At 50.5% G+C, this 23,617-nt stretch overlaps 1 protein-coding gene across 1 annotated transcript in view; it reads right to left on the bottom strand.

Moving 5' to 3' along the window:
- Positions 1-18,971: 18,971 nt before the first annotated feature.
- Positions 18,972-23,617, bottom strand: part of CELA3B (chymotrypsin like elastase 3B) — a 37,451-nt gene continuing 32,805 nt past the window's right edge. Inside the window, exon 8 of the mRNA XM_065574855.1 lies at positions 18,972-19,377. Coding sequence (XP_065430927.1) covers positions 19,324-19,377 — 54 coding nt within the window. The 3' untranslated portion in view covers positions 18,972-19,323. The remainder of the gene's footprint in view (positions 19,378-23,617) is intronic.

Below are 23,617 nucleotides of genomic sequence, written 5' to 3' on the forward strand. Positions count from 1 at the left end.
CCCTGTAGTGTAGTTACAAATGGGCACTCACCAGAGATACCTTCTCCACCTTCAGGGTCCGGGAACAATTTGCCCTGGGAGGGTATTGGCTCCAGGGTGATGAAAAGGTCCTGGCTGCTGGGGAGAACAGATTGTCTGCTTGCCTGTTGCGCATTCTCCTCCTCATCATCCACAAAATCCTCATCTGTGTTGCGTGAGACTCCCCCCTTGCGGGTGTCCATGGACAGTGGTGGGGTAATGGTAGAGTCCCCCCCAGAATGGCATGCAGCTGATCATAAAAGCGGCATGTCTGGGGCTCTGACCTGGAGTGACCGTTTGCCTCCTTTGTCTTTTGGTAGACTTGCCTGAGCGCCTTAATTTTCACACGGCACTGCTGTGTGTCCCTGGGGTAGCCTCTGTCCACTATGCCCTGTGCGATTTTGGCATAAATATCAGCATTTCTTCTGCTGGATGGGAGTTCTGCCTGCACAGATTCTTCTCCCCATCCAGCAATCAGATCCAGTGTCTCCCGTTCGCTCCATGCTGGAGCTCGTTTGCAAGTCTGGGACTGCCTGGTCACCTGTGCTGCTGAGCTCGCCACGCTGACCAAACAGGAAATGAAATTCAAAAGTGCCCGGGGCTTTTCCTGTGTACCTGGCTAGTGCATTGGAGTTGGAAGTGCTGTCCAGAGCAGTCACATCGGAGCACTCTGGGATAGCTCCTGGAGGCCAATACCATCAAATTGCACAGCTCTGCGTCTGCACTACCCCAAATTTGACCCAGGAAAGTCTTTAGCGCTACTCCCCTTGTCGGGGAGGAGTACAGCAGTCGATTTTAAGAGCCCTTTAGGTCGGTGCAACGGGGTTGATTGTGTAGCCGCATTGCTTATAAAATTGACCTAACACAGCTAAATTCAACCTAACCTCGTAGTGTAGACTAGGCCCTAGTGTAGATGTTTCCAGAGTTAGGACGTCAGCTGCCTTACATTGACCTAGCTCTGATGAAGTGGGTTTTAGCCCACGAAAGCTGATGCCCAAATGTTAGTCTCTAAGGTGCCACGAGGACTCCTGGTTGGTTTTGCTGTTACAGACGAACATGGCTCTGCTCTGAAACCTAGCTCTAAGTGTAGACCAGGGCTCAGTCTGACTCCTTGGTCAGTTCTAGGCGAGAGTCCCAACTCCTTCCAGCAGCCAACCTTATCCCCCACCTCACACCTCTCCAGTCCTTAGTTCTTGAGCTGGGGAGTGTTGCTCAGCTTCCCTGCAGAGAGTGGGGAAATCTACCTCCCTCTGGCTTGTTGGTGGCTATGTGTCAACGTCCTGGGATTGGATTTGCCATTGTCTTTTTGGATGCGCCATTGATATGGGGACTAAGGCCCAGACAGCTAGGTGACATTCAGAGCCATGTCTCCTAGCCTGCCCTGAGAGCAAACAGTCCCTTTCCCCCACTGGGTAACAATGCAGCATATAGGGAAAACTGAGGCACTCATAGGATTCATAAAAATATTGCAGAAAATTCCTGCTTCAGCACAGGCAGTAATGGGGAGATGAACCCAGGGCCTTTATTTTCAGTTTTCCAGCACTTGGGCTAAAAAGGATCAACACTGTTAGTAGTAGGCTCTTATTCTTTTTTGTGGACCAGCCACTACAAGGGACAACTCGCTTGGCCAGAGAGAAACATTCACTCGACTGAACTCGTAGGATTGAGTTGAACTGGACTGAACTCCTTCCCACCCACCTGCCACCTTGCCTTCTTCGCTCTTTCACAAACCCTCTAGCCCCACCTCCATGGACAGCAACCTCCTTTCAGGCTGGAGTGGCTGGTCCAGCTGCCAATGGAGGGCTGCTTGGGGGCATTAGCCTCCGCTTGTGCCTGCTTGGCTTGCATGTGCTCAGGCATGGCCAACACAGCTCTGAAAATAGGTGCTGTGCACCATCGCTTGAGGCCACACACACACACACCCTGCCTGTAGGGTCACGCCCCTCCTTTGAGACTGACCTTCATAAAGCACCTGGGGATCTGCAGGTGAAAAGCTGTAGAATCATAGAAGATCCGGGTTGGAAGGGACCTCAGGAGGTCATCTAGTCCAACCCCCTGCTCAAAGCAGGACCAACCCCAACTAAATCATCCCAGCCAGGGCTTTGTCAAGCCGGGCCTTAAAAACCTCTAAGGAAGGAGATTCCACCACCTCCCTAGATAACCCATTCCAGTGCTTCACCACCCTCCTAGTGAAATAGTTTTTCCTAATATCCAACCTAGACCTCCCCCACTGCAACTTGAGACCATTGCTCCTTGTTCTGTCATCTGCCACCAGAGAACAGCCGAGCTCCATCCTCTTTGGAACCCCCCTTCAGGTAGTTGAAGGCTGCTATCAAATCCCCCCTCATTCTTCTCTTCTGCAGACTAAATAACCCCAGTTCCCTCAGCCTCTCCTCATAAGTCATGTGCTCCAGACCCCTAATCATTTTAGTTGCCCTCCACTGGACTCTCTCCAATTTGTCCACATCCTTCTTGTAGTGGGGGAACCAAAACTGGACACAATACTCCAGGTGTGGCCTCACCGGTGCCAAATAGAGGGGAATAATCACTTCCCTCGATCTGCTGGCAATGCTCCTACTAATGCAGCCCAATATGCCATTAGCCTTCTTGGCAACGAGGGCACACTGCTGACTCATATCCAGCTTCTCGTCCACTGTAATCCCCAGGGCCTTTTCTGCAGAACTGCTGCAGAATTGCAGCAGGGTTGGCTGCCACCCAAGTGCCCCCTCATGGCTAACAGTTGCTATGCAGTGCTCTGCTCCATTGTCTCCTTCACGGGAGTCCTTAAGCAAACTCAACAGTCAGGGCCGGCTCTAACTTTTTTGCCGCCCCAGGCAAAAAAGAAGAGCGCTGCCCTGCCGTAACACCGCCCCCAGCGCCACGCTGGGCCGCCCAAACCTCTGCCCCCCCCCCGCCCCGAGCGCCAGGCCAGGCCACCCAAACCCCCGCCCCCCCCCCGGAGCGCCAGGCCAGGCCGCCCAAACCCCCGCCCCCCCCGGAGCGCCGCACCGTGCCGTGCCGCCCAACCCCCCCCAAGTGCCTCGCCGGGCCGCCCAAACCCCCGAGAGCCGAGCCGGGCCGGGCCACCCAAACCCCCAGAGCACTGCGCTGGGCCGCCCAAACCCCCGCCTCCTTCTGTCTCCAGCCAGCTTCTCAGACCTCTGCTACTGCAGCCACTTGCTGCTCTTTATAGGGAATGAGCTACTCTCCTTTAGTAAGCAGTCTGGGCTAGCCCTAGGCCCTCCAGCCATTAGGGGATGAGCTACCCTGTTACAGGGATAAGTTATACATTTTCTTTAGTGCTCACTCACGCCGGATGAAATTCAGCCCTGTTCAGAAAGGACTTAGTCTGCACGAGGGTTCATTTCATCTTTGGCGTGCAATTAGCCACCCACCCACACCTCCTGCTTGTGCCATGGAATAACCACACCCCTGGGAACAAGCTCAAAAGCCCCTATCGCTTTATACAGCATGCCACTCAGTGCTGGAATTGTACGTGATCTCAGCCCTTGAACCAGTCATGCCTATACCTGGTCCACAGGTTTGCTGTATTGTTCTGGCACTGGTCCAGCGCTTAGTATATACAGTCTTGGATCTCATTCCAAGGTAATTTTCAAAGCCTGATAAAGAAAGGAATCCACATTACCCTCCCTTAGCTCCTCTCACGTGCTTCATAGCACCTAGGGGGTAAGTGAGGAAAAGCCAAGGATAAACACAGGACCAATTGTGCCAGCCGGATGGACTCCACCTCCTGAGGTGCGGGAAAGGCTCTGCTTCCATTGCAGTAGGCTCTGTGGCTATTGCACATCCAGTCTGTCCATGGGGTGGCATTTCAGCTGGCAGGTCTTGCATAGCAGCAGATCCACCATTCATGCCCCCATCAATCTCCTGAACTCTGCTGCCCCAAACACCCCCAGACCGCCATGGAAGACGCATGCCCATCCTCCCGCTGGGGGCAGATTCCCCCTCCTCACTTCCATGGACACTGTTCCTGCTGCCGGTTGGGCCTTAAATCCCCACACAATGGGTAGCCTGCGTCCCTCTGGTGTTCTGCTGGGGCACAGAGCCCAAACCAGCCCAGAGGAGCAGAGTCTAGGCAGTATAAGCCAGTGGCGTGCATTGTGGCTGTGCTGGGTGTACCCAGGCCAGTGACTGAGCCTGGAATAGAACTACCTCCTCCTCAGTCCTATTCCAGTCCACTCTCCTCTAGCAGATGCTGTTTGCTCCATCCCTCCTGAGAACCAACTGGTTTAATTACTACTTGAGCTGCATCCACTCACAGAGGAAGACGATGGGGTGTTCGGCTCAGTGCCACTGCAGCTGGCTCAAGGTAAACAGACTTGCTCCAATACACTGGGTTAATGTCCTCGGAGAGATGCCGCTGGTGTGAAAGGAGCAGGGTTGGAACCAGAGCTAGATTCTACCCTCTGTGAGGCTTTCGAAAGAGGCAAGGCCCTTGACACGAGTCTAGCACCTGCGAGGCTGGCAGGGTTTGTCTGGTACCACCCACCCTCCATTGGTTGTCAATACCTAATGAGTCAGCTGAAGGCAAACCACTAGTTCATCCTTCGAGTGCCCCTAGGGATTGTGCAACAAGCAGCCGCAGGGGAAGATTTCTGATTTTCCTTTCTGACCTTGGCTGATAAGCAATTTATTTCCCAAGCCAGGAGCTTTCATTCTCCTTATCTCCGCTTGCATAACTGCTACACCTAATAACAATAAACGTGACCCACGTATTAATGGTGTGGAGAACGTGGAGCATACCGGTAGTCATTTTCTCAGTTTTACCCTGAGCAGCTAGCCAAAGCCTGGGGTCTGCAGGCTGTTTCTGTTAAGACGAGAAATTGAGGCTGGAGCCAGTTATCTTTGATGCAATTCTGTCTCTCTAACAAAGAATGTACTAAGTCCTGCTCCCCTGAGCACAGGAGGAACCAAGCAACAGGAGACAGTTTCTTTGCTCACAATTTCAAGCCCCTTTCAGCAAGCCCTTTGCCCCAAAGATCCCTCTCCAACTTCTTATTAGGGTCACGCTTTCTGTGCATGTTCAGCTGTGTCTGGCTTTCTGCTATCACTCTTGTGTTTCTTCCCTTCTCACACACAGACCCTACTGCCCACACCAAAAAATACCCAGCCAATGCCATCTGCACACAGTGCAAGTAATTCCTGAGCAGACTCAGGTGTGCCTTTGTTTCGGGCAGTTTGAGGCCCATGTTGTTTCTTACATTTGTCCCAAATGAAGGGTGGCTCTACACTCACTAATTTCAGTGACATTTTACCCAGCCCACAACAATATATCTCTGGGATTTGGTGTTTATTGTAGTGCTGGCTAAAAGACAACAGAGTTAAGTCTGTCCTAGTTAGCTTTGGTCAGCAGGTACCAAAAGACAATGGCTGTTGACAGCCCCTATGGCAGCTACTCTAACTGACAATATAGGTCAGTGCTCTTCGCTATTTTTGAAGTGGGGCCACTTTGACAAAAAACCTTCAATGTGAGAGCCACATCAATTACTAAATTAACACAGTGCTTACTACTCCTTAACGATGTCATGTTACAGAGCCACTCGTGCAACTAAAACAGTCTACTTGTACGATAAAACAATACTCCTTTTATAAAATAACAACCAAGAAAATATATGGAATTAAAAAGGCACCTCTGCGAATAAACTTTTTAAGAGCAGAAGAATGCAAAACTTACTTTAAAAACTGGATGAGCGAAAGTGTGCCTGTTCCTCCTTGACTTTGTTCATGCAGTATTCGTAATCTGTCATCGCAAGCCCAGTAAAGCAGTCCAAATGTTCGTTGGTCAAATTGTTCTGTTTTCTTTTCATCCCTCTGGCTGGGGGTGAGGGCTCTAGGGTGGAGCTGGGGATGAGGGGTTTGGGAGGGGGCTAAGGGCTGGGAAGAGGGTTGGGATGCAAGGAGGGTGTGAGGGCACTGGCTGGGGGTGTGGGCTCTGGGGTGGGTCAGGGGATGAGGAGTTTGGGGTGCATGCAGGCTGCCCCGGGGCTGGGGCCAGAGGACTCCCCCCAGCCCTCTCCCTGCCAGCAGCAGCTAGCTCCAGGGAAGGTGCTTGTCTCTTCCTGCCGGCAGGCAGCACGGAGCACCGGGGGAGGGGCCCCTCTCTCCCCTCCGGCTGCAGGGAGCTCCGGGGCCAGGGGAGAGGCCCACAGCAGCCCTGCAAGCCCCAACTTGCTTCCCTCCCCAGTTCCTGCCCACCCCCTACCTCTCTCCTCTCCAGGTCCCTGCTGCGGGGCCCTTTAGAGCTGCTGCACGGCTATTTGTAGCCTGCTGCGCGGCCGCACAGCTTAGAGGGAAGTTAGCGAGCCGCACTTCGGGTCGATGGGAGCCGCCATTGGCTTGCGGGCCTTGCACTGATATAGGTGCTCATTCCTTTGAAGGTTACCTCCACTAACGTATGGTCAGGAATCTGACTGGTCCTATGGTGAACGGGGGAAGGCACCAGCTTGAAACCTTGGCCTTTTAGGCAAGAACTGTCATAACCAAAGAGCTGGAAATGAGTTAAAAGCTGAGACTCTAACTGAAGGGCCAGAGAGTGAGAGGCACGAACTGCAAGGGTGCAGCTGCAGCCAGCTCAGTACTGTGGGATGTGACAGACGAAGTAGGGGATTCCTACACTGGCAAGGAAAGGCGACTGCATGGGGATGAGAATGTGTGTACAGGCCTTTTGTTGCTTTAACCCACTTCCTCTCTGTTGTATTCCTCTGGATAAATACATCGTACTTGGTTTGGAACAAGTTCTTTCTCCATCACTGCACTTTCATACTGGTCATGGTCACTCAGAGGGAAATCTAAGCAGGAGCCAAAACCCAGGTGGAGCTGATGAGGTACTAGGATAGTGAACAAGGGTTCTTTGACCTGAGTGAAAACCAGGGGGGAATTGCGGGACTCCACCCTAAGAGAAATACAGGCGTGGACCCGTCATTTGGCAAGGGGATTGAATGAGAGGTCAAAAACACAGCTTGTCCTCAAGTGTAACAACTGGTTATAAAATTATATAGCCCCGGCGTTTGCTTGCATGATCTCTGGCGGTAAATTTCCACCAAGGGAATAATATGCAACATGGCCCATTGTTTATCTTGGTCCTGCTTCTCCTGCCCTCTAATCAAACAGACTCCCCCCTTGATCAGATGTCAGGGCACAGAATAAACAGGAGGGACTCATCAGCATTTTCAAATTTGGAATAACTCAGTCGATTCCCCTTTAACACTGTTCCTTCCCAGAGTGTAGAATCATAGGGCCAGATTCTGGGCTATGCCATTCCTGGAGCAGGGATTGGGTGGGGCTGGGAAAGATAGCCTTAAGACACCTTTGCACTTTGCCTAGTCTGGGACCTGCCCCCCTCCCCCCGTGTAAATTGGAGAAATCTCAGGGTTATTCTAATTTATGGTCTGCGTGCTGCAAACCAGAGAACACCTATAGTGCAGTGCATTCTGGCCACACCCCTCCTACACAGCAGAGCAGCCCTTTCACCAGTCAGTGAGGTATTCTCAGGATCAGGAAGTGTTATTGCCCTGGTTCAGATCCCCTGGATAGACAGTCACCAGGCCACTGTTTGGGTCCCACATGCTGGGCCCCTGTGCTTTAAGCTTCCCTGAGTCTGAGCAGAATCCAGGCTCTGGATTGTTAGGCACACATCTGGATGCAGATTCTCTTTCTCGCATCCCCTTTGAAGAGCTGAGACCCCAGAGTTCAACTGCCTAAGTCCTGAAACTACTTCTGGCTCCTCCAGACTCCCTATTTGCTTAAGCAAACCCTCCGCCAGAGCTCCAGCCTTGGGGGCACTCTGGTTCATGGTTCACTGCTTCGGGAACACATCCTAGTTGAAGCAAACAGACGCAGAGAGTCTCTATAAGTGATCACTGGTTTAGACAGCACAAGAGATATACAGATCCATACAAAATAAGAAACACCTGTACCCCCATTCTCTGCCTCTGCTTCCTCACCACTCTCAGCATTCTTGGGGGGTTGGTAAGAGTCAGGGAGCCCCCTCCTGCATATGACTTCTCCAAATCATGGAGTCTCTCTTACCTCTGCTGCTGCCAGTTTCCTTCAGCTTGGCTGGGCCTGTAGGCTCCCTCCTAAGCTCCTCCTTTTGTTTCCCCCTCTCTCTCCCTCCCTCCATGTTTTTAAAGGGATGGCCCAACAACCTCAGCCTCTTCGTGCCCCTTCTGAGGCAATTCCACTGCGCCAGAAACCCCTTTCTGCAATCCACCTGGCGTAACTGGATCCTTCCCGTTCAGGCATCCTCATTCTCCTGCCAGAGCAGAGTCATTACAATATTCATGACTCCTTTGGTTTGTTCTGTAGCCTCTCCGGGCAGCAGGGTGTGCGACAGGTGACAGGGCCCTGGTCAGCCCATGGCTGGTTAATACACAGAGAGGGCTGGAGCTGGACACAGAGTTCATAAAATGCATCAGAATTCATAAGATGTCCATAGAAAGATCATCATAGGACGCCATTTCCACCCATGCTGAGGCCTCTGTAGGCTGCCAGTGTAAGTGAGCCTTAGGCCCCTACATCGTCAATCTCTTCTCACTGTGTCTCTCACCCATTCTCCTAACCCTCTTTGGATTCTTATACCGGGGCATCCAAGCACCGTGTGCAATTAGGAAATTAACATTTCTGCAGCATCGCCAACCCCAAGTACTCAAAAATCATGAGTGAACCCCTTCTCCCCACCAGATCATCAGACTGGCTTAAAATCAGGAGATCTGAAAAATACTGAATTCTGGGTTCTTTTTCTTGCCTGTCTGTGGTGGAGTGCTTGGGGGGGGGTCAGGGTTTCAAGTTTTTCTCCACAACCAGGAGGGCTAGAAATGTTTTTCTTTATTAAGTGAAACCTGATATTTTCAGGTAATCATATGACTCCAGGAGGTAGCGCTATACATAGGTGCTGGAACTAGGGATGCTGGGGGGGACTGCCGCACCCTCTGGCCTGAAGTGGTTTCCATTATATAGTTTATAGTTTGGTTCAATGGCTCTCAGCTCCGCCACTATACAAGTTGTTCCAGCGTCCTTTGGGCTCTAAGGGATATCTTAAGAATTGGCTACACTGTTTCTGGACGTTTTAGATCTTACCTAAAAGACAAGACAACCACAACTGGACAGCTCACAGGCAGGAATGGTGCATCTGGCAGGGGATGCCTCCCTCCAGCCTTCCCAGCTCAAAGACGTTCCCAAGTCTCTGTCCCTTTTTGACCATGTGCTCCAGCTGGGAGATTCTAGAACCTCCCCCCAGCCAGGCTGCTGTGTAGAGAGTCCATTGTTACAGGGGCTGGGCTGGTAGCTGAGAGAGAAGCAAAGCTGCTGGCCCTAGATTGCTCTGCTCTGGCTTCTGAGCCATCATCAGGTCATTCAGCTCCAGGCCAAACCCCTGCTATCACAGGGAGGTTCCACCACAAGATGAAGGTCACAATCCAAATTGGAGTTCACAGCTGGGTACAGGCATATCCCCTTCTCCCACATCCTCATTCAAGCAAACTATGGTATTTTGAGGACTGTGTTGGAACTGCAAGTTGTCACCTTGACAGCGTATATAGGGGTGGGAGGTAGGGGGTAGTTTGTGTCCTGCTTTAAGGCCAAGGGGCACTGTAGCAAAGCCTGAGGTCAGACCCAGCCTGGAAAGAACCATCCTTTGAAGCAGTGTGGGGTAAGTTGTGTTGTGCTGCCTTAGGGAGCAGCTTGTTTTCTCTCTCCCTGTGTATTTGGGTTCTTATGTGTTCTGAATTCTATGAAATACAGTTGTGTTAGGTTGTAACCTTCCATTAAGAGTATTTATGTGTTTATCTAACTTCTCGGTATGTATGTCACGAACATAGCATAAACTCCTCATTCTCCACTGCTTTGCCCCTCATAGAGAAAGAGAGAAAGGTCAGGGTGTGCTGGTGAAGGGCAGGGGAAATGGGGGGACAGGCAAGAGAGAGAAAAGGTCAGCTGGTAGAGAAAGAGGAGACAAGGTATCCTGTGTAGCTTAAACCAGAGGGAGTGGGGAGAAGGCACTGGTACATTCACTAACACATATGCTACTAGCCTGGGGAAAAGGTGATTGAACCTGCAGTCCAAGTGCAGCTATATGTTAGAGGGTTTCCCTTCACCCCCTCCCCTGGTTCTTGTCATGCACACAGAAAGCAGAAGACCAGAAGTCTGAAATGCAGGCAATACGATGTTTATTGGGGTTAGTTCCAAGCAAGTATATCTATAGCTCTATACGCCAGCAGAGTCTGTTTCCCAGAGTTATGTTCCCAGCTCTGATGCCACAGAGCATTGCCTGTGTCCCTATTTCCCAGCTCCTCCATACCTGCAATGCACGTGCCTCGTCACACGCCTTACAACTTATGGTCAGGTTCTGTTTTGGAGGGTTGTGAGTCTGGGTTCTTCATCCCACGTCTTTTGTATTCCATGGGAGGGGTAAGGAGTGAGGTTGTGCCAGGCCTTTCTTTCACTTTTAGTGTGTCTTATGCCTTCCCCCCAACCACCTTGCCCCTCCTAACTTGCCTTGAGAGAGGAGCCAGGCAGCCTTCCATTGTATGCTTATATATAAAAAAATTATTAAGGTGATGTTTAATTAAAAAAAACCTGTACAGAGTTTAAGTGTAGAAGTTTCTGGTTATCAGGGAATAACGTACAGATTATCAAGGGGTGCGAAGTTCAGTTTAAGATCAGATGGTGCAAAGAACAGATAATCGGCAATATCCCCGATTGGGGGTAAAAGGTTAACGGGTCAAAGTACAGACATTGAGATATTAGGGTATGTTGTTCATATAATGGCTATGTTCAGATGTGGAGTATAATGAGTGGATATGATGATGAGGATGGATTGACCCTTATTTAGTGAGATTTAACGTTCAGTGAGTTTATGGTTCCAGTTCATATGGTCCAATGGATAAAGTCTCTTGGTCCCTTTCTCGTAGTTGATGCACAATGTTGCTCCAGCTCATGCCTCCTGGTACTGTTGGTGGCTGGTGACATGTTCGATGTAGATGTCCCTGGACCATCGGATGGTGTCTGAGACCATGAGGTGCCTCATGAGCCATGTGTAGCATTGACCGATCCCGCAGGTCTGCAGCACACGCTGTAGAACTGATGAATGAAATTGTTTTTAATTGTTCACTTTATTAATGTAACTTCATAAGTAAAGTTTTATGAATGAAACAATATTCATTCATAAAACCAGTTACCCCAATAACTGGCTAATTAACAATTAAGATGCTTGTTAAGAGCTATAGCTGTTCAGTCAGCTGCTTTTGTAAGTTTCACTATCAATCCAATTCCTGCTTAAATCACTGAGACTTGCACTGTTTCAGTATTGTAACTTCTGTTCACCATTTATTACACTTGCCTACAGTGTACTTCTGTTCACTGTTTGCGATCCATTATACTTGTCTATACTGTAACTTCTATTCACTATTTGCCATATTGTAATTCAAACCCCATTTTAAAACGCTGACTCCATTTTGTAAGGGCTTGCTGCAACCTTCATTTCTGCACACCCTGCTGTAATCTTATTAGTTTAGTTTAGATGTGTGAATGAGGGATGTATGGATGATGGAATCAACCTCCAGCCCCAGCCTGTCCTGATTAAATAAAGTTCAAACACCAGCGGCTGAAGATGCAGACAAGAGCCCTAACAAAGTAAGAAGAATCCACCCTAAAAAGAAAAGGTACAATAAAAGGAAGCTCAAAGCCCGGGTCCGAGTCTGAAAGTCATGTCTGCAATTGACGGGTGATCAATCACCAAACCTGGAGGCAGCGTGACACAGCAAGACCTATAAACTCTGGATTCAAACTAAAGCCTACAAAAAGGATGGGTGAGATGGAAAACTTTGGAGGAGGGTAACATTCTGCTGCCAACATGGAAGGGTATCGGTGCATGCCCAACAGAGACCCAGCTCGTCCTTGTGCCCAGCTTTCCTGGCCAGTTAGCCGCCACAAGCTACGAACCCAAGCTGCAAACTCAAGCCACAGACTCAAGCAGGACTGGTAACTATGCAGCAGCTGCAGAACATCTGATGGATGTGTGTGTGTGTGTGTGTGTGTATAGGTATTAGGTATAATGTGTGTGTATAAGGATTAAGATATTAGTTATTGGTCATAAATCAAATTGTTATCATAATAAACGTGGCATCTTTATCTTGTCCCCTTTAATAAGATCCTGCTAGTTTTTATTGGTATAACAACGCTCGTTGCAGGGGTCCCAGGTGCCCAGGGCTCTGACGATCAGGGCGTCCATCTGCACCTCGTAGCCCTTCGCTCTCAGGGTATTGGCCAGGGGGGCGTACTTTTCCAGCTTACGAGCTCGGGCTTCGCGAAAGGCCGGGGTCCTATTCTCAAAGGAGACCATGATGGCGACGAGGACGATCTTTTTCTGGGCCTCATCGGTGACAATGACGTCAGGTTGCAGCTGGCTGTCGGTACCGGGGATGGTGCAGTTCACGGCGACCTCCCCCAGGGCGGTGCGATGGCTTTCACCAGGCGGTTCTGGATGGCGTTGTGGCGCAGCTGCCAGGCTCTGGAGTGGGGCCTGCAGCTGCACAGGACATGGGGCAGGGTCTCGTTGGAGTTGCCGCACTTCCTGCAACATTTGTCTCGGTTCCCATGGCAGATGGCTCCATTGAGAGGGACGCAGTTGAGCCGGGAACGGTGGATGAACCGTCAGTCGGCGAAACGGGTGAAGCCGCCCCCAGCGAGGAAGTGATTGCTGGCGTCCCACTTGCTGGTCAACTCGAAGGCTTTACCCTGGTCCAGTTTACGCTTCAGGGTTTCCACGTACAGCACACTCCTACCATACCCTGTAACACTTTTAACTGTTCTTATCTGTTCCCATTACAGGCGAGTCTCATCTTACGCTGGGGTTACGTTCCACTGTCAGCGCGTAAAGCAAAAATCGCGTATAGTCAAAATGACATTGAGTGTAATGGCGGGCGGAATCGCCCACACTACAGGGACAGTATTTAAATTGTTATTTTTCTCTCTTTTTGTTTTTTGTTTTTGCCGACCGCGCAAAGCTGAATTTGCACATGTTAAATGTGCGTAAGATGAGACTCACCTTATACTAACAAACCCATCTGGCCAGGCAGAAGCAACACACATAGCGTCTTTGTCCTTTGTTCACACATATTAATATAAGATATAAGAGTATCTAAAAGTCAAACCCAAAATTCTCTCTCAGGCTGACAAACAGGCAACATGGAGTGTGAGCAGAGGGGAGTGCGGCTGGGAAGCACTGCAGCCCCAGTGGAAGGGGGACACCCGACCTGGCCTGGCCCCCATTCACTGCCCGGGGAAGGCCAGCCCACGTGCCCTACTGAGACCTCTTTCTTTCCGTGCATGGGCTGAGTGCTGTTCTCCCTCAATCCGGCAGCGAAAGCCTGAAGTAACTCCATCCCCACCAGCTGTATGTGGGCGTAGCTGAGAGTGGGGCAGGGCACACGCAGTGACAATAACCTCACTCCCTAGAAGTTCATTGGCATTAACGGGCGATGGGCCAGGACAATGACCTGAGCTCCAGTGCACTGCTGGCTGGGGAGAGCCCGTGGGCAGTTTCACTCCCCTTGCCTAGACGTGTGCCAGTGAGTCACAGCAATCTGAACTCCACAGCCTCTTGCTGGGCCAGCGGCCCTTCCACCCTCCTGCCGAAGGGCCTGCGTTTCATGAGCAGCTCGTCACTATGGGCCTGCTGATGTGGGCATACACCTGCCCATGTCGGCCCCATGTGCCATCAGCCACGGACACTTGGGGCCAGAGCATCGTGGAATTTGTTTTGGAGGCTCGAGAAAGGAGCCTTTGTTCTCCCCTCATGCGTAAGAATCCAGGCGCGGGTTGCATGGAGATGCACAGGGAGAGATTAAAATTAAACGAGGAACAAAAGAAAGAGGCATTTGAGAAGTGCTCGGACCTCCCAGCAAGGCTGGCTGTCTCCCAGCAGGGAAGGTGGTAATTTTCCACTCCATGTTATGAGCAGGGAGTGGGGGTCTACAAGGGCCCAAGAACAACCTCAGTGTTCCTCCAAAGCCAGCGCAGCTCTACCTGTGACCCATCCATGCACCGGCGAGGTTCCAATTATTACTGTTATTTCTGTGATGGGATCACCTAGGGTCTGGATCCGGGCCCCACTGTGCTAGGCGCAGGTCCCTGCTGCGGAGAGCTCACCCCGACACACAGGATCCTGCAGGGGGGTGAAGCAGGCAAACCAGGTGGGTGTGGGTTGGAAGAACAATAGCACAAAATGAGGTTTGCAAGCAAAGCTGTCTGCTGTGCAGGGGCTGTCCCAATGAGTCAGTGAGCAGGGGCGCCATTTAGAGCGGGGCCAGCCCTGCCCCCACAAGTTTTGTACAGGAGGTCTACTCACCCTAGCCCCAGACAGACAGCTTGAGGGTGATATGTGATGAGTTCTGAAGCTGGAAGTGTTTCTAAACAGAGGCAGAGTGATTAAAATAACAAAAGGCTTGTCACTAAAGTAAATTACGGATCGGATCTTTAGATGATCCTGAAAGCATTGGCAGGCACTCCCGTTAAAATATAGGAAACAAAGGGTAGGGATAAGTGGTGAGAATGGAGAGAGGTAAATAGTGGTGTCCCCCAGGGGTCTGTACTGGGCCCAGTGCTATTCAACATATTCATAAATGATCTGGAAAAAGGGGTAAACGGGGAGGTGCCAAAATTTGCTGATGATACAAAACTAGTCAAGATAGTTAAGATCCAGGCAGACTGTGAAGAGCTACAAAAGGATCTCTCAGAACTCAGTGACTGGACAAGAAAATGGCAGATGAAATTCAATGTTGATAAATGCAAAGTGATGGACATTGAAAACATAATCCCAACTCTACTACTCCTGGGGGAATTTTGCGCCCCGGCAGGGGGGCAACCTTCTGCAGATTTCTTGGCTCCCCCACAGAAAAATGGGGGGCAAAGAAATGTTTAGGGAACACACGCCCCTTCCCGGGCAGCCTAGGCGCATCTGCTGGGAGCAGCGGTCACCACGCGGGGGATGAGGGAGGCTGGGCGTGTGCCTGTGGAGAGACGTTAAGGGGATGGGGCTGAGCGCGTGCGCGAACCAGTGAGAGAGACTTAGGGCTTGTCTACACTGGCATTTTACAGCGCAGCAACTTTCTCGCTCAGGGGTGTGAAAAAACACCCCCTGAGCACTGTAAGTTTCAGCATTGTAAAGAGCCAGTGTAGACAGTGCACCAGTGCTGGGAGCTACGCCCCTCGTGGAGGTGGGTTTTTAGAGCACAGCTCTCTCCCAGCACTCGGCTGCGACCACACAAGCCACTCCTCGCTGTTGCGCATCCCGGGCTTGGAGGCGTGGGGCTGTGTGAAGCAGAGTCTGTCCCTGAAGCAGAGCAGAAATGTAACAACTAAACAGGCAGGCTGCTAATGTTCCCATTGTTAGTGAATTGTTCCCATTCTTAGGGCATGGCTACACTTGCAGATGTAGAGCGCTTTGAGTTAAACCAGCCTTCGGAGAGCGCAGTAGGGAAAGCGCTGCAGTCTGTCCACACTGACAGCTGCCAGAGCACTGGCGTGGCCACATTAGCAGCTCTTGCAACGGCCACAGAGAACAGTGCATTGTGGTAGCTATCCCAGCACGCAAGTGACTGCAACGTGCTTTTCAAATGGGCGGGGGGTGGAGTGTGACAGGGACTGTGTTGTGTGTATGTGGGGGGAGAGAGAGTGGGGTTTTGGGGGGCTGAGAGCATGTCAGCATGCAGTCTTGTAAGTTCAGACAGCAGCAGACCTCCTCCTCCCCCAACCTCTCTCTCACACACAGCATTCCACAGTAATGGCTTGCAAGCCGGCTGTCAGAAACGGAGCTTTGAAAGGGCATTTCTGCATTCCTACAGGAGTTCAAAACAGTGACCAGAGTGACCACTTGACTTAAGGGGATTATGGGGCGTTTCCGGAGGCCGATCAGAGCGCAGTAATGCAACACCTCGTTCACACTGATGCCCGGGCGTTGTAGCCAAGGCGCAGCAAATGTTATTCCTCTCGCCGAGGTGGAGAACCAGGAGCGCTGTAGCTGCAGAGTCAGAGCGCTCTACGTGCCTTGCCAGTGTGGACGGGGAGTGAGCTAGTGCCCCCGGGGCTCCTTTATTGCGCACTAACTCGCAAGTGTAGCCAAGGCCTCAGTCAATTAAGGCTCCTTTACCTTGCCCGAGTGGTATAAATGACAGTAACGGACTCCTCAGCTAGAAGGTCTCTGTGCTTTCTCGCTGTTTTTCCTGTGCCAGAGAGGCAGGATGGGGTTAGGTGACAGCTCGGATCTATTTTACTTACCCATTAAAAAAAAAAATGCAGGACAATGATTAGCAAAAGTGTCTGACTTTCATATGTGAAAGGCTGAGCAATTTAAAGCAACATTCTACTTTACAGAACACCAAACACCAAAATAAAAGTAATGTAATTTAAATGAAAATCCAGTATTATAACTGGAATGCAGGGTCTTGGTTACCAAGTATTTGTAACAACTTTCATGTGTTTAGGAAATGCTGAAGAGTTATTGTGATTTTTGTTCTGTATGGTAGTTTAAATAAATTACCAAAATAAGTGAAACTGGTGTGATTATATTGCATTATTTTGACAAATAAAATATGCAGAATTTTCGTGCAAAATTTTGGATTTTTTGGCACAGAATTCCCCCAGGAGTAATATGCATACAAAACGATGGGGTCTAAATTAGCTGAACCCATCAATAAAGAGTTCTTGGAGTCATTGTAGATAGTTCTCTGGAAGCATCTGCTCAATCAAAAAAGCTAATAGAATATTGGGAATCATTAGGAAAGGGATAGATAATATCATATTGCCTCTATATAAATCCATGGTACGCCCCCATCTTGAATACTGCCTGCAGATGTGGTCACCCCATCTCAAAAAAGATATATTAGGGTATGTCTACACTACGGGATTAATCCGAATTTATATAATTCGAATTTGGGAAACAGATTGTATAAAGTCGAATGTATACAGCCACACTAAGCACATTAATTCAGCGGTGTGCGTCCAAGTACCGGGGCTAGCGTCGATTTCTGGAGCGTTGCACTGTGGGTAGCTATCCCATAGCTATCCCATAGTTCCCGCAGTCTCCCGCGCCCATTGGAATTCTGGGTTGAGATCTCAGTGCCTGATGGGACAAAAAACATTGTCGCAGGTGGTTCTGGGTACAGCCTCACCCCTCCCTCCCTCCCTGCATGAAAGCAACGGACGGCATACAACCATTTCGCGCCTTTTTTCCTGGGTGAACACTGCAGACTCCATACCATGGCAAGCATGGAGCCCGCTCAGCTCAAGACAGCAGTCATGAACATTGTAAACACCTCGCGCATTCTCGTGGAGTTTATGCTGAGCCAGGACCAGAAAAACGAGGCGAGGAGGCAGCGGCGGCGGCAGCGCAGCGACAAGCATGATGAGGACATGGACATGGACACGGACACAGAATTCTGTCAAACCGCGGGCCCCGGTGCTTTGGAGATCATGTTGTTAATGGGGCAGGTTCTATCCATGGAACGCCGATTCTGGGCAAGGGAAACAAGCACAGACTGGTGGGACCGCATAGTGTTGCAGGTCTGGGACGATTCCCAGTGGCTGCGGAACTTTCACATGCATAAGGGCACTTTCATGGAACTTTGTGACTTGCTGTCCCCTGCCCTGAAACGCCAGAATACCAAGATGAGAGCAGCCCTCACAGTTGAGAAGCGAGTGGCGATAGCCCTGTGGAAGCTTGCAACTCCAGACAGCTACCGGTCAGTCAGGAATCAATTTGGAGTGGGCAAATCTACTGTGGGGGCAGCTGTGATGCAAGTAGCCAAAGCAATCACTCAGGTGCTGCTACGAAAGGTAGTGACTCTGGGAAATGTGCAGGCCATAGTGGATGGCTTTGCTGCAATGGGATTCCCTAACTGTGGTGGGGCGATAGATGGAACCCATATCCCTATCTTGGCACCGGAGCACCAGGGTACCCAGTACATAAACCGCAAGGGGTACTTTTCAATGGTGCTGCAAGCACTTGTGGATCACAAGGGATGTTTCACCAACATCAACGTGGGCTGGCCGGGAAGGGTTCATGACGCTCGCGTCTTCAGGAACACTACTCTGTTTAAAGGGCTGAGCAAGGGACTTACTTTCCAGACCAGAAAATAACCGTTGGGGATGTTGAAATGCCAATAGTTATTCTTGGGGACCCAGCCTACCCCTTAATGCCATGGCTCATGAAGCCATACACAGGCAGCCTGGACAGGAGTCAGGAGCTGTTCAACTACAGGCTGATCAAGTGCAGAATGGTGGTAGAATGTGCATTTGGCCGTTTAAAAGGTCGCTGGCGATCATTATTGACTCGCTCAGACCTCAGCCAAACCAATATCCCCATTGTTATTTCTGCTTGCTGCGTGCTCCACAATCTCTGTGAAAGTAAGGGGGAGACCTTTATGGCGAGGTGGGAGGCTGAGGCAAATCGCCTGGCTGCTGATTACGTGCAGCCAGACACCAGGGCGATTAGAAGAGCACACCAGGAAGCGCTGTGCATCAGAGAAGCTTTGAAAACCAGTTTCATGACTGGCCAGGCTACAGTGTGAAATATCTGTTTGTTTCTCCTTGATGAAAACCCGTCCCCTTTATTGACTCATTCTCTGTAAGGAACCCACCCTCCCCCTTCCCCCAGCTTGCTTTCAAACCAAATAAAGTCACTATCGTTTAAAAATCATTTATTCTTTATTAATAGATTATAAAAAGAGGGAGGGAACCCGGGTGGGGTTTGGGAGGAGGATCGGTGGGAAGGAAAAGGCCACTAAAAAAAGGTTAAAAAAATGACAGCCTTTTGCTTGGGCTGTCCACTGTGGTGGAATGGGACGGTGTACAGAGCCTCCCGCCCCCCCCCCCCCCCGCGTTCTTACACGTCTGGGTGAGGAGGATATGGAACATGGGGAGGGGGGAGGGGGTTATACAGGGGCTGTAGCGGCACTCTGTTTTCCTGCAGCCGTTCCTGAAGCTCCACCAGACGCCGGAGCATGTCTGTTTGCTCACGCAGCAGCCCCAGCGTTGCATCCTGCCTCCTCTGATCTTCCTGCCGCCACCTCTCATCTCGAGCGTCTCTCCTGTCCTCACGTTGGTCCCTCCTGTCCTCACGTTGGTCCCTCATGTCCTCACGTTGGTCCCTCATGTCCTCACGTTCACTGGCTTCTTTCCTATACTTTGAAACCGTGTCCTTCCACTCATTCAGATGAGCTCTGTCACTGCGGGTGGATTCCATGATTTCTGCAAACATCTTGTCTCGCGTCTTCTTTTTCCGACGCCTTATCTGTGATAGCCTTTGGGACGGAGGAGGGAGGCTTGAAGAATTTGCAGCTGCTGTAGGGAAGGGAAAAAAGAGAGAATTTTTTAAAAAGATACATTTTGCAGAACAATGCTTATACTCTTTCACGGTGACCAACACTATTCACATTACATAGCACATGTGATTTCTGTGCAAGGTCGCATTTTGCCTCTTAATACTGAGTGCCTGTGGCTTTGCTGCTAGAGATCACAGGTCCGGGCAACAGAATTCGGCTTGCATGCGGCCATGGTAAGCCATTGTCTTTCAGCTTCTGCGCCCTCCTTTCCCACATACCAAGCAAAGCCCGTTGAGTGCTGCGGTTTTCCTGTTAACATTCAGCAGCAGCAGAAAACAAACTAACCACCCCCCCCCCATCCAATTCTCTGGATGATCGCTTTATCCCTCCCCCCACCGCGTGAGGCTGGTATCAGGGAAGATACCTGCAGGAACCAAACTAACCCCCCCCGCCCCCCCTCCCGCCATGAATTCTCTGGGATGATCGCTGTACCCCTCCCCGCACCGCGTGGCTGGTAACAGGGAAGATCCCTGCTAGCCAAACGCGAAAAGCTCAGGGCCAATTTCCCCCCCTGCGCTTGGCTAACTGCAGGGAAGGATTTCTTTTCAGCCACAGGCAAACAGCCCAGTAGGAACAGCCACCTCTGTCCCCTTAATTAAGTTCCCGTATTTCAACCAGGTTACCATGAGCGATATCACTCTCCTGAGGATTACACAGCAAGATAAAGAACGGATGTTGCTTGAATGCCAGCAAACACCGGGACCATACGCTGCCAGGCTTTGTCAGGCAATGATACCAGATTACTTGCTGCAAGCATGGCGTGGTCAAGTGTCCTACCATGGAGGACGGAATAAGGATGCACTGCCCAGAAACCTTGTGGCAAGGCTTTCGGAGTACCTCCAGGAGAGCTTCATGGAGATGTCCCTGGAGGATTTCCGCTCCATCCCCAGACACGTTAACAGACTTTTCCAGTAGCTGAACTGGCCGCGAATGCATCCCAAGTCCTCAGGGCAAAGTAATCATTAAAAAACGCTTGCTTTTAAAACAAGTTTTATATTTTAAAAGGTAAACTCAACTGAGGTCCCTTCCATGGGGTCATGGTCTTGGATACTGGCTTGGGAGGGTTGGGAGGGTACTTCAGTCAGGCTGAGAAAAAGATCCTGGCTGTTGGGGAGAACGGAGTGCTGGGTGCTCTCTGCAAGCTCGTCCTCCTCCTCCTCCTCCTCCTCCTCCTCCTCTTCCCCATCCGCAGAATCCTCAGGTGTAGCTGATGAGACTATCCCCGACCCGGAATCCACGGTCACAGGTGGGGTAGTGGTGGCGGCCCCCCCTAGAATTGCATGCAGCTCGGCGTAGAAGTGGCATGTCCATGGCTCTGACCCGGAGCGACCGTTTGCCTCCTTTGTTTTTTGATAGGCTTGTCTGAGCTCCTTGACTTTCACGCAGCACTGATCTGAGTCCCTATTGTGGCCTCTCTCCATCATGCCCTTGGAGATTTTTTCAAAAGTTTTGGCATTTCGTCTTTTAGAACGAAGTTCTGCTAGCACTGAATCCTCTCCCCATATAGCGATCAGATCCAGTACCTCCCGTACGGTCCATGCTGGTGCTCTTTTTCGATTATCGGCCTGCATGGTTTCCTGTGCTGATGAGCTATCTGTGGTCACCTGTGCTCTCCACGCTGGGCAAACAGGAAATGAAATTCAAATATTCCCGGGGCTTTTCCTGTCTACCTGGCCAGTGCATCCGAGTTCAGATTGCTGTCCAGAGTGGTCACAATGGTGCACTGTGGGATAGCTCCCGGAGGCCAATACCATTGAATTGCGGCCACACTAACCCTAATTCGAAATGCTAAAATCGATTTTGGCGCTACTCCGCTCGTCGGGGTGGAGTACAGAAATCGATTTAAAGAGCCCTTTATTTCGAATTAAATGGCGTTGTGTGGACGGGTGCAGGGTTAATTCGAATTAACGCTGCTAAATCCGAATTAAAGTCGTAGTGTAGACCAGGCCTTAGATTTGGAAAAGGTACTGAGAAGGGCAACAGAAATGATTAGGGGTTTGGAACACCTTCTGTATGAGGAGAGATTAAAAAGACTGGGACTTTTCAGCTTGGGAAAGAGATGACTAAGGGGGGATATGATAAAGGTCTATAAAATCATGAATGGTGTGGAAAAATTGAATGAGGAAGTGTTATTTACTCCTTCACATAACACAAGAACCAGGGTCACCCAATGAAATTAATAGGCAGCAGATTTAAAATAAACAAAAGAAGGTATTTCTTCACAGTCAGTCTGTGGAACTCTTTGCCAGGGGATGTTGTGAAGGCCAAAACTATAACAGGGTTTCAATAAGAACAAGTATCAGAGGGGTAGCCGTGTTAGTTTGGATCTGTAAATTATGCGTCTGACGAAGTGGGTATTCAGCCACGAAAGCTTATGCTCCAATACGTCTGTTAGTCTATAAGGTGCCACAGGACAATAAGAACTAGATAAATTAATGGAGAATAGGTCCATCAATGGCTATTAGCCAGATTGGGTAGGAATCCAGCACCATGTTCTGCATGTCCCTCACCTCTGTTTGCCAGAAGCTGGGATGGGGAACAGGGGACGGATCACTTCATGACTGCCCGTTCTGTTCATTCCCTCTGAGACATCTGGTATTGGTTACTGTCAGAAGACAGGACACTGGGCCTGACACTGGATACCTTTGGTCTGACCCAGTCTGGCCATTGTGATGTTTGTGACTTAGCCCCTTTTGAAATATTTCCCCTCTGGTCTCATTGCCAATGCTCTAGTGAGGGGGCTCTGATCTCTTGCTCCAGAAAAGAAGTTCACCGCTTGATGCATCTCGCTGCCAGGATGTTTTTCATTCTAAATGTTCCCTTTTTTAATTCATTCCTCCCCCGTTGGGCCCAGCCTCAGTAACTCCTCTCCAGGCTCGGGGCCGACACCCTGCCGATACTGGCAGCCTGTCCTCCTGTGCCTCTTTAGCCCAGCTAAACAGATTTAGCTCATTTATCTTTCCACACAAGCCAGCCCCCTCCTGACCCTGGATTAGGTTTAGGTCTGTGGTCTGAACTCCCATGGTAATGCCGGCTGATCACGTTGGTTCCCTTCCACCCTGGGGGCAATGCCACTGAAGTCAGTGGCGTTGCACCAGGGACGAATCTGGCCCAGTGTTCAGAGCCACACTGGGGGATTCTGGCCTCACTCTCTGTGAGCCTCTCCAGATAACCCCACGCGTGCACTGCCATATTGTACTGCAGACTCATGCACCCTGAGCCACCTTTCCAAGCTGGAAATAAGCCACGTAATTCCACGCGGAGACAGCTGAATACATGGTTGGATCTCCACAGGGGCTGTGCTGTGATCAGCGGGGTCCTACCAGAGCTGCACGCGGCCTGTAGCAGGTGCATTCCTTACAGCAGCTGCTTTTCTTCCCCAGCCAGCCTTTGCAACAGCCTGTGCAGTCAGTCAGAGACCTAGGAAAACCAATTCCTTCCTACATCAGCGAGTCCTGGGGCTGGAGCGACAGCCACGCACTGAGTTCAGTGGGTTGCTGGGTCACTGGGTGCAGAGCTCAGCAAAACAATCCCCTTTGACGCGCTCCCTGCCCAGCTAAGGTGAAGGTATCTCCTTTTTGAGCAAGGGGATTATGGTTCAGGACGTCCTTTGCCCATTAGCACCACGTTAGCAATAAACAGGATTCTCAGGAGCTGAGCTCATCACAGCCTCCTCTGAAAGGGGCCATGCAGTAAGGTCAGCCTTGCCTAATGAGCACACCCAGTGACCCCGAGGAACAATTAAATGTTCCCTCCGCTGAAAGAAATGCCAGATCAGGACATTCTGCACCGGGCAATACGGGTTAGTAATAATAATTTGTATGTGCTCTTCCCAGGCATTGCTAGGCCAAGACATTTGCTGCAGGTTAACATTGGGTTCTTCCTAGATGTCCCTGTTGTACAGGGTCCCAGCTCAGGCCAATTCTGAATAGATCATTAATAAGCCCAGCAAGTGGTTCGCATCGTTGTTTCTCTCTGCTAAAGGCTCCTTATATGGCCTTACATTCTGGGACCTGAGACTCTAGCTAGGTTCCTATATTGTGCCTATCAAGAGGGCACCTCCCATTATATTCTCTTGTGTTCCATGTCTCCCAGGAGGACCTGCAGGCCCCACTGAGGTCAGGCCCCAGCATGCTAGGTGCTGAACAAGCGTAGAGGGAGAGCATCCAATCCAAACAGACATACAAAGGAAACAGTCT

The sequence above is a fragment of the Chrysemys picta genome, chromosome 21, assembly GCF_011386835.1.
Source record: "Chrysemys picta bellii isolate R12L10 chromosome 21, ASM1138683v2, whole genome shotgun sequence".
NCBI lineage: Eukaryota > Metazoa > Chordata > Testudines > Emydidae > Chrysemys > Chrysemys picta.